We start from the raw sequence: 15595 nt of genomic DNA, 5'->3' as shown, positions 1-15595 counted from the left end.
ATGAAGCGCAATAGCCAACATATCGTTCATCCGATACCCTGTACTCCAGAACACAACAAACCCTAGCTCCTGGATACTTGTCCCCCTCCATTCTTGCTGCTGCCCCGTTGATCATTTGACACCTGGTTCTTACAGCTTCCAGTCCCTGTACCTCCATTTGTTTTGTTTTGTTTTGTTTTGTTTCAGCTATACTGCCCCACTAGTCCTTCCCCCCTCTTGGGGCCCCTGTCCTGTCCAACAATGACAATGTTTCCAGCTCCATCCCAAAATACCAAAGGCACGGATGGAACCTTCGGTGCATCTGCAGGGATTGCCCGCCACCCGTTCAGATCATCAGCCACCAAACAGCCAGGAACAGGCAAGCGTGGAATGCTTGGCGCGTTTCATGCACACCCTTGGCAGCGCTGTGCCTGGATCATCTCCAATTCATCGTCAAGTTCGGCCCTTTGCCCATCGTTCTGCCAGAAAGAGCATTGATCGAGAAGCTCAGATGATCACCGTATTGGACGGAAGAGGTAAGGAGCCTGGACGCCCGGCTGAAGATCCTCCCCTTTGCGGAGCTATGAGCAGCTGGTCAAGACGAGATCTTAAAGTGCTGATCGGCTGAAGGCAATGACGATGGGTGCAGGAAGGACAAAGTATCTGCGCCGTTTCTCGTTATGTCGATGTCGCTTCCCTCTCCGTGAGACGAAGTAGAAGGCACAGTATCTTGATCTTGCTGGTTCCTTCGTTTTCTTTGTTTCTTAAGACCCGACATTCCTTCCCCAGCCATCTCTCCCATACCTCGCCCCAACCACCAATTCAAACCCAGATTGTTCCTTTGCATCTTGAGCTCACTTCATCAACACCATACAGAATGCTCTCTCTTTCGCTTCTCGCGCTGGGCATCGGCGCCTCTGCAGCATCGATTCCACGCCAAATATCTCCATGCACCTTCGCGATGACCGCAGTTGGCGAGCCAAACGGTACAATAGTCGAAGACACCATCGGCGAGAATCGAATCGGCGGCGTCTATCCTCAAGGCATCTACTACATGGACGGCCACACTCTCTTCGATGGTCTGCACCACAATTGTCTCATCTGGCCCTCTACTTTCCAATTCCAATGTACGCAAGGCGCTGGGGGATCTACAAACTTCACACTGGCAGATGATGGGAACCTGATGCATGATGCCAGCGAGAAGTGGTTTGCATGCCCGTCAGCCGGTCCTGGAGATGATGGGAGCTACAATATCTTCAGTGACGCGTTGAAGAATACCACAGGCTGTCAGAGCGTCACGTTGAGAACCGGGGGATTCAGCTGTACTGCTATGGGTCGTCCTTCTTCCTCTGCTGCACCAACAGCAACAGCTTCACCAGTTTTGGCAGCCCAAAATCCAGCAGCATCTACGACCTCTGCAGCGCTCACATCTTCAGCGGCACACTCCTGCCCAACAGACATTTCCGGTGGTGTGTTCCAATTTCCCCACCTCATTGTCCCAACCTCTCCTCAAGCACCCAACACCTCCTTCGGCAACTCCTACAAAGCCTACGTCTCACCAACAAACACCACCCTCTTCAACTTCGACCTCCCTTCCGCCGCACCCTATAACGGGACCTGCGCACTACTCTTCCTCTTCCCCTTCGGTTCCGACCTCGACCCCTCAGCAGGGAAGTACTACTTTTCCGGGATCGAAGAGGAGCTAGGTGAGAAAGGAGGCTTGGATTTTGCTTTACTGAAATCCGGAATTGAAAGCGGAACGACATATGGTAATATGCCGCCGCTCGCGACAGATTACGGCAAAACGGAGATCCTGCCGGGGAATAATTACACGATTGCTACATTTAGCTGTGGCGGGAAGCAGAGTGCGTTTAGTGTTAGTAGTGTGGGGGGTGTGGAGTTGGATTACTTTCAGGATAGTGCGCCGAGTCCGATTGGGGTTTATGTTGTGCCTTGTTCTTGATTATTGGAGTGGATGGGAGAATGAGAAGTGCCCAGAAAGGGGCTGGTAATTATAATGAGGGGCTCTGGAAGCAAAACCAAAAACATGCATGGAGAGGAGAATGGTCATGAGTTATGAAACGAAAAGCATTGATTGTGGGTATAGAGATTGATACACCGATGGGAATGAGCTTTAGAATGTAATGAAAATCCTTAATGTCTATTCTTGCTTTGTTGTGTGTTCTGAGTGAAATGAATAGGTATGAAGATGCTCGATCGTCTCAAACGAGTGGTATTTCTGCTAAGAGTACAAAACCCGCAAACATCCTCTAGAATCATCATGCATTCATTGGCCAAATATCCAACTTAATTCTGTTCTTGTATTTCCACCTGTAGAGCTATATCCCATACAACCCAACCCGCCTCTTTTCAGGCTACGAGACAGTCTTCAGCTCGCAGCATCAGCCTCACTCCTATACTCCCCCGTCTTCTCATGATGCCCCAGTGCTCCCTTCTGTCCCAGACCTCCCTGTGCCGCAACAGACGCCCTAATCTCCGTGAACGTCGTCGTCGGTGTCCAGTGCACGCTCTGACTCGCGACCTTCACCTCTGCATACAGCTCATCAATCTGCTCAAGCGTAAGGCCCTTCGTCTCATAAATCATGAAATAGACAAAAGTAATACACAAAAAGCAGCAGGCGAACCAGATGAAGAAGATCTTGGACTGAAGATTTGCGTTCCCGGGACCCCAGTTCACGAGGTAAGGGGTCGAGTAGGCAATCGCCCAGTTCAGCAGCCAGTTTGTGGCCGTCGTCATGGAGAGCGCTTTCGCCCGGACCTTGAGGGGGAAGATCTCCCCCGTTACCACCCAGGCGATGGGGCCCCAGGTCGAGGCGAAGAAGAAGATGTAGATGCAGACGAAGGCGATGGAGGCCTTTTGCGCGCCGAGGTTCTTGGAGAAGACGTTTCCCTCGGCCGTCTGGCCGGTGGTGGTCGTGCCGAGAATCGCGACGAGGAGTTGGGAGACGGTCATGCCGATTGCTGGGGAGAGAGGCGTTAGTTTTAGGGGTGGAATGGAAGGGGTGGGAGACACATACCGCCCCAAAAGAGGAGGGGTCGACGACCCCATTTGTCGATTGCGTAGAGACCGGGTAAGGTGGAGGCCGTGTTCACGGAGCTGGTGATCATGCTAATGACGAAAGCATTCGTGATTCCAGAGTTCTTGAAATATTGAGTCCCGTAGTAAAATATGAAGTTGATACCGGTAAGCTGTTGCAGAGCTTGAAGGCCACATCCTGTGAGCTGTCTCTTAAGCATGTTGCCCCTGAAGCAGTCGAGGTATGTTGCCTTCCCGAGACTGAGTTCGTACTCGTGATTGGCTTGGATTTCGCCCAATTCATCACGAATAGCGGCATGATCTGCTGGCAGTCGGCGGAGCTGAGAGAGAGCGAGTGCTGCTTTCTCGGGCTTTCCAGATCGAATCAGGTATCGTGGGGTTTCGGGGAGCACGAGCATGCCGCCAACGAGGACCAGAGCCCAGGCGAACTGCACGGCAATCGGGATACGGTATGAGCCAGTGTCTTTATTGGGAGTCAGCCTAAGTGCTTGGGGATTCTCCATTCGGAGACTTCGTTCACTTGCCAGTGCGATTCTTTGTAGAGTTGTTGACGATAGCAGCCAGCAGTAGACCAATGGTGATTGCCAACTGGTATGATCCAACAATGAGACCCCGGATCCATTTTGGTGCAGTCTCGGATTGGTAAAGGGGGACTAATAGGCTATGAGGAAGTATCCAGAATTAGGGGGTCAAAGTGCTTACTCAAAGCCGATACAAGGCCTACACCAAAGCCAGCGAAGAAACGGCCAGCAACGAACATGGGCAATTTGGTAGCAGCAGTCTGCAAGATAACGCCAAAGCTGAACACACAGCAAGACGCAATCAAGGCAAAACGTCGACCGATTCGATCGGCCACGGGCGCTGCCCCAAGTGCTCCAAAGAATGTGCCGGCAGACAAGATTGAGACAACTTCTGACGTTTGGCCAGCGTCGATGTTCTTGTGTCCTTTGGAATCGATGAAACCAGTTGAGAACTCATCTTGCCAGTATCTAGGAGGTATAAGAAAAGATGCATGAGGAGGAAGTTGCTGGAATGGCATACGGCATGGCAAGAATACCACTGATAGTTCCTGTATCATATCTGCTTAAAATCAGCTTATGCAACCAGGTACAGGAGCCAGAAGCATACCCAAATAGCACACCTCCGAAAGCAACGAACAATCCAATGATAATCTGTATTCAATTCAGCCTAGAGTTAAAACTTGGAAGTGCGGATGCCTTACAGCAGGCCAGGACTTGCCCGGTACGCCCTCAGGCTTCTTCAAAGCCAAACCCATCTTGGAGATATTGGCTCTTTCACTATACAAAACTCAGAGGACTCTGCAAGAAACGTGGATGAAGGCCAAGGTGAGGAGGACAAACGGTACTACTCTTATAAGAGCTTGGAGAAAGACCGACTTTTTTCGGCCTGGAGCGGGGAGCTACCCCTCCTCGCGGTCCTACTTCAAATCGAGGGATGTTTGCATCTCCCTGCTTGCTCAACGGAGTAAAGATCGCCATAATGTGCGTTCGATCATTGGTACCAGATGTGTGACAAACCGGGTGGGATTGGTCTCGACCAGGAGCTGTTTGATTGTGATAGGCAGACTAGAAGCCGTCGACGTAGCTACCTCAAGGCATGCAGATGCAGATGAACAAGCCGTAGGAGGCGGTCCCCGCTACGATTCATGTTTCACTTCCGTGCTTACAATTGAGAAGAGGCGGCCAATTGAGGGGAATGGTGGCTGGACGGGAGGCGATGGCACTTGCTATTTCCCCCGCAAACACTGAGCAAAAAGATGCGAGCGGATCTGGGGTTGGCGTTGGCGTTTGGTGTCGTGAGTTGCCAATCATGGGAGGAGTGGTCAGGGTTGAGACACGCTATGGGATAATGGGAGTGTCGTCAGCGGTGGCTTTGTCGGCCCTTCTGGGAATAATGCGACAGTTAGAGCGAGATAACACGGCATTGCACCAGTTGGAGAGAAGAACAGGATGGAGCAGGATAGAGGACAGAGGACAGCAGGGGGAGGTGAGGTATTTCGTACGCGAGAGTCGGAGAGTCGAGGGTCGGAGACTCGGAGGGATGCATGCAGCTCACATGCAGATGTAACGATGTTGTATTGAGAGCGGCCTTTGACGGCAAATGCAGGGGATGTCAATGGCAACCAGGCACGTGTGCCGTTTTGCCTGCGCATTGTGCTTGACAGACTCTCTCCGACGCAACCCTCACCCTCAGCTCTTCTCGACAAGTCTCGGACCGTTGATCAGAACGCGGTCTGGGGCCCGGCAGCAAAAGTAGTACGAAACCCGGCCCAATCACTAGTGATCCTGTCCCGTCTGGCATCCGACAGGCGGACATCTTGGCTCGCTTCCTCCCCAAAGATGATGGTGCGGGATCCGGGATGTGGCGGATACGCTTGCCAACCTAAGTTTAGCTTCAGCGTCAGATCACATGCAGGAATTGTCAGCAAGTCTGAATAACCTCATACCTTCTGTTTTTCGGATTATATTGGGATTAGTGTGTCTCTTGTCTCTTGCCGCCACTCTGCAGCTAATCATGCCTTGTCCAGATTGGGGAAGCCCCTAAACATCTTTCTCTTTGCCTCGATGAGTGATCGAGTTCCTCAAGATCCCAATTAGGACTTATCTATACAATGGAGAATTTCAGCCACCGCCAGTCCATTCATTTAATAATGATTTCGTTGCCAAAGACAAACGCCTCTTCTTTCTTCCCGCTTAGTGCTTAGTAAGATCGAGCAGATGTGGAAAGCTGACACCTGGAACATGAACCTCGCAAAGTCAAGTGACCATGCATTTCTTCCTTCAAATCGTCCTTTACAAACCTGCAATTGGAAATCTCTGCCCAAAAAAAAATGACGATCTCGAAACTCGTCGAGAGCTTGACAGCAAAACTCTCCCCAGCAGCCAGTGTGCTCACAGATCCCGCCAGTGACGAGTTCAAAGCTGCTCTCGAGCGATGGACTGAGTTGGATCTCGAGACTCCTGGAGCTGTTGTGCTAGTTTCTTCTGAGGAAGACATCGTTCAGACCGTAAGCTTCCCGACTTATGGGAATTTAACGATGTTCTGATGGTTCAGGTGAAATTGGCAATCGAGCACGGCATCCCCTTTGTTCCCAAGTCAGGCGGGCATAGCCAGTGGTCAACAATTGGATCTGAGGGCATTATTATCGACCTCAGCAACTACAAGAATGTGATCGTCAACAAGTCTGCTCAAACGGTACAAATCCAGGGTGGGGTAGTTAATAGGGAGGTTATTGAAGCTTTATACGTAGAAGGGTTGTGCACGTGTCAGTCCTGACCTCTGGTTGAATGTGTCCCATGCTGACCAATTACAGCTCTCGGAGGAGGCAACACAATAGGAACAATCCCTCAGGGAATCGGTGGTGGAATCTGCGCCCTCACGAAGCTCTGCGGCACCACATCAGACAACATCCTCTCCGCGCGCATGGTCACCGCAGCCGGCTCCATAATCACCGTTGACGACTCAACCCCCGACCTGCTCTGGGCTTTGAAAGGAGCCGGCCAATTCTTCGGCCTGGTAACGGAACTCACACTGCGCACCTACCCCCTCTCCATTCTCGGAATGGACGACGGATCCGTCTACACTGGTACCTTCATCTTCGACATCCCGCAAGTCGGAGAGGTGACCAAGCTCGCGCATCAATTTATGAACGTGAAAGACCACAACTCCGCCGTCCTCGCCGTCGTAACCCTCAACCCCCAGCTCCAAAAACCATGCTTCCTTCTCATGTGCATATATTTCGGACCCGCCATCGAAGCAGAGAAGTTCCTCGAGCCATTCAAGGCTCTGTCGCCGATGATGGCGGTGGGCTCAATGGTTGACTATACGAATATCAACGACAGTATGGACCCCTTTACCGTCAAAGGAGACTACAAGTGCTTTAACCTCGCCGGCGTACCGCGCTTTGATCCGGCGCCCTGGCAAGGAATCGCAGAAAGCTTCGTTGAACTAACGAAAGCCTTCCCGGACATAAAAATGGGAGGGTATGGCTTTGAATGGACGACTGGGAAACAAAAAGAGATAGAGCTGGATTCGGTGTGGGCACATCGCGATTTGCAGTTCTGGGTGGAGAATTTGTCTTGGTATACGGACGAGAGTTCTGGGGAGGGAGTGCAGAAAGCTGCGGAGGAAACATTGGCAAAGGCGACGCGACATTGTAAAGCGGAAGAGATCCATCACTACCAGAACTTTTCTAGACATGATTCGCTGGAGAGCAGGTTCGGGGAGGAAATAGTAGAGAAATTGAGGCGGTTGAAGAAGAAGTGGGATCCGAAGGGGGTGTTCACGAAGCAGTTGCTCTGATTTGATGTCCGATGGTCAGACTGCTTGGTGAACTCACATGAAAAGCCAGTGCCTATTCAAAACGACCAGCCGGCAATTAAGACTCCAATGACTTTTAAGCGATCATTGTATTCATGTAGTACAGCTGCCTATTGTTGGCTACACGCTTCCTTTGCAATTGGCAGAAAAGTCCCGAATGTGGAGACGGCGTTCAGGACTCGGCCTCAATAGCGCACCTTGGGGTAGCTGAAAATCGAAACCCTCCAAAAGACAAGAGTCTAAGTTGTTTGCCACATCTCTGTGGAAACCAACAAATACCTTTTTCATATTTGCGTCGTCGACTTGCTCTTCACTCTTGCAATGGCAGATGGCGTGCGTTGGTCCAGAACGGGCATGTTTGCCAGTCCGGAATAGACTTCCGATATCGATGAAGGAGAGGAAGCATAATCGAAGCCACAAAATTTAGGACTCCTCACAATTCTCGACTTAGTGACTTCATCAACTTCACTGTCCCTTGGACAAGTCGTAGTGCTGCCAGTGCACGGAAATTAACGGAATACTCTCTCCGGGATTTCGACAGGCGTTCTAGGGAGAGAGCAATATTTGATCAACGTGAACCGGAGAAAAAAACATCCAAGCTATATCGTGGGCATTGAGAGGTTTCCATTGGCATACCACACTCTCCAATCACTTCTTTATATTTCACTTCACTTTCACTTCTTTATATTATCGTACGTTTGGACCACCCTTAAGCGGTTGGCTCTCGGGGCTCCTTAGAAAAAACTTTCACGTGACGAACGCCAGAATCTCCCCCTTCTAGGGAATCGCGCATCGGAACGCGATTACGTCCAAATCCTTAGGGCTCAGCTTAGGATAAGAAAGGAGAAGCTCAAGTACCTTTCTTTATGTTTTAGTAGTTCTGAAATGCAAGGGGCTTTTATTATGATTTTTTAAAGCTTGGGGGGGATTTCTTGAGGCTCTCGCTAGCTCTAAAATATACTAAGAAAATCCTGACCTTACGTTACTCTCTCTTTTACTTCCTTTTAATAATGGATAATTCCAAGACCTGCTTATTGTGCGCTAGACACTTGCCACTTTCAGCCTTTCCTTGCGGGCCTACAGGCGCTATCCGTAAGACCTGTATAGCCTGTACGGTCCGTATTTCTCTTCTCTATCCTTGATTTCTTTAACCAGTTTCTAGGAGCGGCAACGTGCCCGAACTGCTAATTAGTGCCCTACCTTGCAAGAACTCGATCCGAATGCCCTCCCTATCTCCCGGCAACGACGACGGTCGATTACGGACGTCTCTGCGGACGAGCCAGCCCTACGGCGCCAGTAACGGATCCGTTAACCGTCCGTTACGGCCCTAGTTCATATTATAGAGGACCCTCCTACTAACCTACCTACTATACGGCCTCCTGCCTTCCTCTCCCGCTTCCGGCCAGCTCCTATATATATGACTAGTCCGCTTATGAGTTACTATATAGCTTACGGAGCCCTTTATTTTGGCTATATAAATAATTATTTTAAGGCCTATTATAAGAAAGATAATATAATACTTCCTCTAATCTATAAGCCTTCTTTATACCTCTCTTACCTCTTTATAGATAATAACCCGCTTTACTAGGCCTTCCGGATAAATATTCGGATATATAATTATACTTTTGCCTTTATATTAATTAGCTATAAGAAAAATACCCGGATTAACTTCTTTTATAAAATCTAGTACTTTTAGATTTATAGTAAGCTTTTCTATTTCTAAGGCCTACTATAGCCCGCTTTATATATTAAATCTTTTTTTATATAGCTTTTCTTTTATAATCCGCTTTTTATAACTAATATATAAGCTACTAATTTCTCTTACTTAGATTATATAGTTCTTTTATAGCTTACGAATATACTTACGAATTATAATCCGTTTATTATAATTTATAAGATAGCCCATAAGTATCTTATAAGCTAGTAAACTAATTTCTAGATCTTATTTAATTTATAAATATATTTAATTCTTGAGTTAGGTACTAATTATTATTATAAGAATCTCTTAATAAATAATAAGGTTATAGCCCTTATTCCAGATAAGTATATAAATATAAGCCGCTATAATCTAGTACTTATAATTTATAAGATAGGCTATAAGTATTTATAAATATATATAATTAATATTATATATATAATATATATACTACTTTATTATATTTTATTTTTCCTATATAATAACCCGGGCTAGTACTATAATTTATAGTTATAGGACTATAATAGAACCTATTAGTAAATATAGCTAAAATAGCAAGTTTTTTACTAGTACTATCTCTATATTTATCCGGCCTTTTTCTTATTCTTTTATACTAGCTACTTTTTTTAGTAATATATTATTAATATATATATTACCTATAAGATTATTTTACTTAACTAGCTTTACTTATACTAGTAGAATATTTATATAAATATATATATAGAGTTTATAAATACTCTAATTTATAAAAATATTTATATAAATAATATTAGCTATTACTTTATTTTCTTATTAAGCTTTATAGATAGTAATTACTTTATATAATAGCTCTTTTAAGACTTAATAGCTATTATATAATACTTTAATAAGCCAAGCTTCTTTATTATTTTTATAGCTAACCTATATTAGCCTGAGATTATAGATTACTTTTTAAATAGGTAATAAGCTATTAACTATCCGGATTTCTTTTACTAGATCTTTATATTAAAAATAAAAAAGCTATTTATAAACCTAAAGAATTACTTTTTTAAATTATATATAAACTATATATATATAATTAAATACTAGAAATATAACTTTCTATATATATACCTACTTTTATTTCTTAGAAAAGAAGCTATTTTCTTAATTTCTAATTTAGTTAATAAAGTTATTTATATTAAGCTTTTAGACCTATTATAGGATTCTATAAATAAACTTATAATTATAATAACTAGTTAAATATCTTATAAATTATATAGCCTTAAAAATAATTTAAAAGCCCTATATATAATTCGTAAAATACTTATAATCCCGCTTATATATTAAAAGAAGTTCCCTAAGGCATTTATAGCTATAATAATTATTTATAAAAATAGATATCCCGAGTACTAGTACCGGAATAATAGCTATATATTTATAGTTTATAAACTAGGCTTTCTAGGCCAGGAAATTATCTATAATAATTACTAGGTTATTTTATATAACTTGTATTTTTTCTAGAAATTCTACTCTTATATTAATATTAAAGTTTATATTTCTATATAAGTAATTAAGTATATCTATAAATATATTTATAAAAGAATAAATTATATAATTATTATAGTTTTAGGAATAAATAATAAGATTACCTAATATCTTTAAGCTTAGTATATAGGCCTTATAAAGGCTTTCTAGTATTTATTTAAATATCTAATATATTAGGAATTTCTCCTAATCTAGTATTTAGTAATCTATTTCCCTAGATAATATATAGTTTACTTTATAAATAATTTCTTATTCGAGTAAATTATAAACCGGGCTATAAATACTTATTTAATTTTAATAGCTTTTTTTAAATATAATATAATATATAAGAATAGCTACTAGTATCTTTATTATAAGTTCCTATAATACTTTATATAAGTTACTATTAGTTTACTAATAATATATAATATTATTATATAAGTATAAAAATATTAGTTATATTAGTTAATAAAATTATTATTATTTAGAAATAAGAATTATAGTATTATAATATTAATATATAATCCCTAAATTTACTAAGCCTAAAGAAATCTAGTTTACTAGTCGAGTTATTAATAGGATATAAGGCTATATAATTATATCTCGTATTTTATATTTTATTACTTATATTTTATTATTTATATCTCATATCCCGTATCCCGTAACTATATATATAACTCCCAAAAAAATAGCTATACTAATACTAGAAATTCTCTAAAAACGCGAAAAATAATATCTTTTTCTAATTATATATAAATTTCCTAATTTGGCCTAGTACTAGATTTCCTAAATATTTTATATATTTATATTACTTCCGAGATTTTAGTTATATATTAAAGGCCATAGCCTTTTATATATAACTTTTCCTCTTATAATATTCTCTTATCTTATATATTTATTTCTTGCTCTATTTATACTTAACCTATTTCATTATATTTAATTATATAGTATTTATATTAATTAGGTATTTAAGAATATTTATTAGCTTTAATTTTATTATAGAATTAGTAGAATTTAATTCTTCCTTAATTTATTTAACTTCTATAATCTCTTATTATTTATATATTTAGTAAAGATATATTATATTAATTATTAGATACTTTTCTTAAATAATTCCTAATTTAATAAAATATTTATATAATAACTTCAAATTTATATAAATTACTAGTAATAGTTCTATTTCTAGTACTTTATTAATTATAGATTTAACTAAAGTATTTATATTAAAGCTATAAGTTATATTATAAAGTTCTAAAGCTAGAATACTTCTAATAACTCTCTTATATTTAGTAAAGAACTAGTAAATAATATTAGTATATCTAGTTCTATTTACTAGAACTAGAATATATCTAATTTAGGAAAAAAGATCTTTATTATTTATAAATAAAGTATTTATAAAAACAATTAAATATAAGAATTCTTTTACTAGCTTCACGAATTTTAGTTCTCTAGTAATATTCTTAATTTGCTATTAAATATACTTATTAAGTACCTTTATATTAGTTTCCGAGAATTTAATAGCTTAAGTAATAATTAATAGGTTATATAAAACTTCTAGTTAATAAACTAATATAATATATATTTCTCTAGTATATTAGGTAATATATTAGTCCTTAATAAAGAGATCTTAATAAATAGTACCCTTATTACTTATAGTAATAATATTTTTTATAGAAATAGTTTAGAGGTTTTTATATTAGTATTCCTATATAAAAGTAATTCTAGTAATATTTATATAAATAATACCTCTATTAAACTTGAGATTATAATTAATAATAAGACATTTATATTTCTTAGTTAAAAACTTAGTTTTTTAGAGCTTTAGTTACTTTATTTTTATAAAATTATTAGTTTTAATAAATAAGATATTATTAGTTTAAAGACTAATAATTCTAATAGATTACTTATTATAGAAAAGATAAGGGTTATAAGTTAATTATTTTATAGAAAGCTCGTTAATATAATAGAAATAGTAAGTCTTAAACTAGTAGTTCCTAGCTTCCGGTAAACTATATAATAGTTTTATAACCTTTAGAACCAAATTATTATTTAGATTTAGCTTTCTAGTAAGTTTATAAAATAGGTTAATATAAAAATTATAATTAAGTAAGGTTATTAATTAGATATAAGCTTACGAGATATTATATAAATATAGCTTTATAATATTTATTATTATAATAATAATACTAAGGATAACTCTCTAGCTAATATATTAAATAGTAAATAATTATATTAATATTACATATTTCTTACTATTATTATAAGCCTAAATAATTAATCTCAATTTCTTAAACTCTTTCTCTATATTCTTATTCTTAATCTTATTAATAAATCAGGAATTAAAGATATATATTTCCTTTAATATCTGAGATCTAAAAATAATTTTAAATATACTCTTTTCTAGAAGGCTAGTAACTTTAACTTAATAAAAGTCCTTATATAGGTTATTATTCTATAAGAATACTATAAAATCCGGGTTTTTATAAGGGTATTCTTTATTATATTTTAGTAAAATAGCAGAAATAATAAAAGAAATTATACCTATATTACTTTTAGTTTTATTATAGAGTTCGAGAATAAGTTCAGGTTTAGAGCTATTAGTAATAACCTTAATATTTCTTATATAAAAGGGCTTTATAGAAGTTAAGTAAAAAGTAGTATTACTATATAATAGAGCTAGTATATAATCTTTTCTATTAATAGCTACTAGCTTATATAGCTTATCCTAATTACTAGGTTAACTAGTATTTCCTTTATATTATATAAGAATATCCGAATTTAAGAAAAGTTTATAAATATTAGTAATATTATGACTATTTCAAGTATTTAGGATATTTATAATCTAGTATCTAGCTTAAAACTTCTAAATTTCTATTATTACTTTCTTGAATATTACTAATTACTATAATATAATTAGTAATAAGGTATTATATTTAGTTATTTGGAATAAAGTATTATAAACTAAGAGAATTAGGATAATACTATTAGGTCTAATAAAATTATTAATAGCCTTAAAAGCTATTTAAAGTATAATATTCTTATTAATTCTATTAATTTTGGCTATAATAATAAAGTAAATATATTAAATTAGGCTATAATAATATTCTATAATTCCGACGGAACTATAAGCTTTTATAGAAATAATTTTAATTTTGGTTCCTATAGTATTTATAAGCTAAGCGAATTTCTTACTAGTAAACTACTTTCCGGTATTTACTATAATTTAATTAGAAGAGCCTAAATAAGTATTAATCTAATATTACTTTAGGGTATCTCAAGTATATAATATACTAATATTTTAAAGCTATTAGCTAGCTTAATATCTAGTGCCTTTATTAATAATATAAAATATAGGCTTATTAGAAATATAGAAAATATTAATAATAATAAAGTAATTAAAGCTAATATTATTTCTTAGATCAAACTTAAATTATCCTAATAATTATCCGAATTTCTAGTATTACTTATAGTATTTTATAAGATACTTAAGGGCTTTTATATTAATATTATAGCCTGCTTATTCTAGTATATTTTAAAGCTTACTAATAAATAAATAACTAAAATAATAATATAAATATTATAATTTGATTTCTATAAGAAAGTAAGAATTATAAATAAAGAATTCGGAAATAAAGCTTTATAGAATAATATTTCAAAACAAGAAAAAGTATCTAAAATATTATACTATAAGTATAAAGCATTTATTAGAAGTAATAAGATAATTAGTAAGATTATTAAAGTAAATTTCTAGCTTATTTATATTAGCTAAGCTAAGTAAAAATAAAGTTTTTATAGATATAATATAGAATTATACTTGCCTAATTAGTATTTTTACTATTATAGATCTAATAGAAGATATAGATCTAATACTAAACTAGATATTAACTTAACCTTTAGTAATTTTATTAAGTTTAATACTATTATTAGTCTATTATAAAGCTTGGAATTAGTTAGAACTAGTAATTAAGAATCTAGAGGTTCCGGTATTAATTATAATTTTATAAAAGTAATAAGTATTATATCTTAATATACTATTAATTATAAATATCTAAGTGTTTTCTATTTATTTAATAGGCTCTAAGATATAGTTTTTGCCTATTATCTAGTATATAAGAGAAAGGAAAATAAGGTTATTTATAAGGGTATTAGTTATAGAGATAATAGAAGTAAGGGCTATAGAAGTAGCTAGAAAGCTCTTAATAAAAGTAAAGTAAGAATTAGAATAATATTTTTCTTCTTTATCTATTTCTACTAATAAGGCTTTAAAAGTATTATTTACTAGTTTATTCTTATTATTCTCGTTATTTTCTTCTTTTTTAAATTCGGTAATATATTATATATAAGTATTACTAAAGTATTTATTAAAGTTACGGGTATTTTGGGATCTAAATTAGTAAATATTTCTACTCTTAAATCGAGCCTTCTTAGCCTCTTATTTCTCTAATATATGTTTCTATAAATAGTATTTAGATCTTTTATATATAAAACACGATTTTAGAGTATATTTATTATAATTACAGGGCTTAAAATAATTATTATAGATTCCGAAGTTATGGCTAGGTCTATATTAATAATTTCCGGATAAATAGTAATTTAGAGAGTTTTGAGAATAGTATTATTAATTAGTAAAATAGGTTTTAGTAATAATTTATTACTTCTTCTTATAAGTAATAATAGATAATTAAAGCTTATTAATAAGCTAGCTAAGATTATTAGGAGAGTCCGAAACTATATATTAGTATATTAGTAAGCCTTAATAAGAAATAATAATCTTATTATATAGAAATTTGGTATTTTATAAGACAGGAGTAAGGCCATACTATAATTTATATAGGTTATTAATTAGTATTTAGATAAGCTTAAATATTGTTTTTTTAGGGTTCTTTATTATTATAGTTACTAAGGTAATAGTATTTTATTTATCTAAATTTTAATAATAGAAACCGGGATTTTTAAAAAAGCTATAGATATTTATATAAGCCTTTTTATATATATAACTCGAGAGCTAGTTATTATAAAAATAGTCTTATACTAGT

The 15595-nt window shown here is 37.0% G+C and overlaps 3 protein-coding genes across 3 annotated transcripts; 2 read left to right on the top strand and 1 right to left on the bottom strand.

Moving 5' to 3' along the window:
* The first annotated feature begins 444 nt into the window (after window positions 1-444).
* On the top strand, window positions 445-2134 carry K444DRAFT_615570 (uncharacterized protein). The gene has a single exon (XM_024880758.1). The coding sequence runs from the start codon at window positions 857-859 to the stop codon at window positions 1940-1942; it is 1086 nt and encodes a 361-aa protein (XP_024734010.1). The 5' UTR covers window positions 445-856; the 3' UTR covers window positions 1943-2134.
* Window positions 2135-2368: 234 nt separating this feature from the next.
* Window positions 2369-4313, bottom strand: K444DRAFT_644779 (putative glucose transporter rco-3; the record flags this gene model as incomplete). Its single annotated transcript, XM_024885005.1, has 7 exons — window positions 2369-2961; window positions 3018-3500; window positions 3562-3690; window positions 3740-4026; window positions 4079-4117; window positions 4166-4209; window positions 4260-4313. The coding sequence occupies 7 exons, from the start codon at window positions 4311-4313 to the stop codon at window positions 2369-2371; spliced, it is 1629 nt and encodes a 542-aa protein (XP_024734009.1).
* A 1316-nt stretch (window positions 4314-5629) lies between these two features.
* Window positions 5630-7608, top strand: K444DRAFT_615567 (Glucooligosaccharide oxidase). Its single transcript, XM_024880757.1, has 3 exons — window positions 5630-6065; window positions 6113-6323; window positions 6372-7608. Exons 1-3 carry the CDS (start codon window positions 5889-5891, stop codon window positions 7358-7360), a joined length of 1377 nt encoding a protein of 458 aa, XP_024734008.1. The 5' UTR covers window positions 5630-5888; the 3' UTR covers window positions 7361-7608.
* Window positions 7609-15595: the final 7987 nt, after the last annotated feature.

This window comes from Hyaloscypha bicolor (genome assembly GCF_002865645.1).
Source record: "Hyaloscypha bicolor E unplaced genomic scaffold K444scaffold_117, whole genome shotgun sequence".
NCBI classification, from domain to species: Eukaryota; Fungi; Ascomycota; class Leotiomycetes; order Helotiales; family Hyaloscyphaceae; genus Hyaloscypha; species Hyaloscypha bicolor.
Note: the sequence above shows the minus strand (reverse complement) of the source record. Positions and strands in the feature narration are given on the sequence as shown.

Bases quoted from the DNA above. Each gene is read 5' to 3' on its own strand.
- K444DRAFT_615570 (XM_024880758.1), top strand. From the start codon at position 857: ATGCTCTCTCTTTCGCTTCTCGCGCTGGGCATCGGCGCCTCTGCAGCA.
- K444DRAFT_615567 (XM_024880757.1), top strand. From the start codon at position 5,889: ATGACGATCTCGAAACTCGTCGAGAGCTTGACAGCAAAACTCTCCCCA. The intron at 6,066-6,112 runs GTAAGCTTCCCG...CTGATGGTTCAG, and splicing joins AGGAAGACATCGTTCAGACC to GTGAAATTGGCAATCGAGCA. The intron at 6,324-6,371 runs GTCAGTCCTGAC...GACCAATTACAG, and splicing joins CGTAGAAGGGTTGTGCACGT to CTCTCGGAGGAGGCAACACA.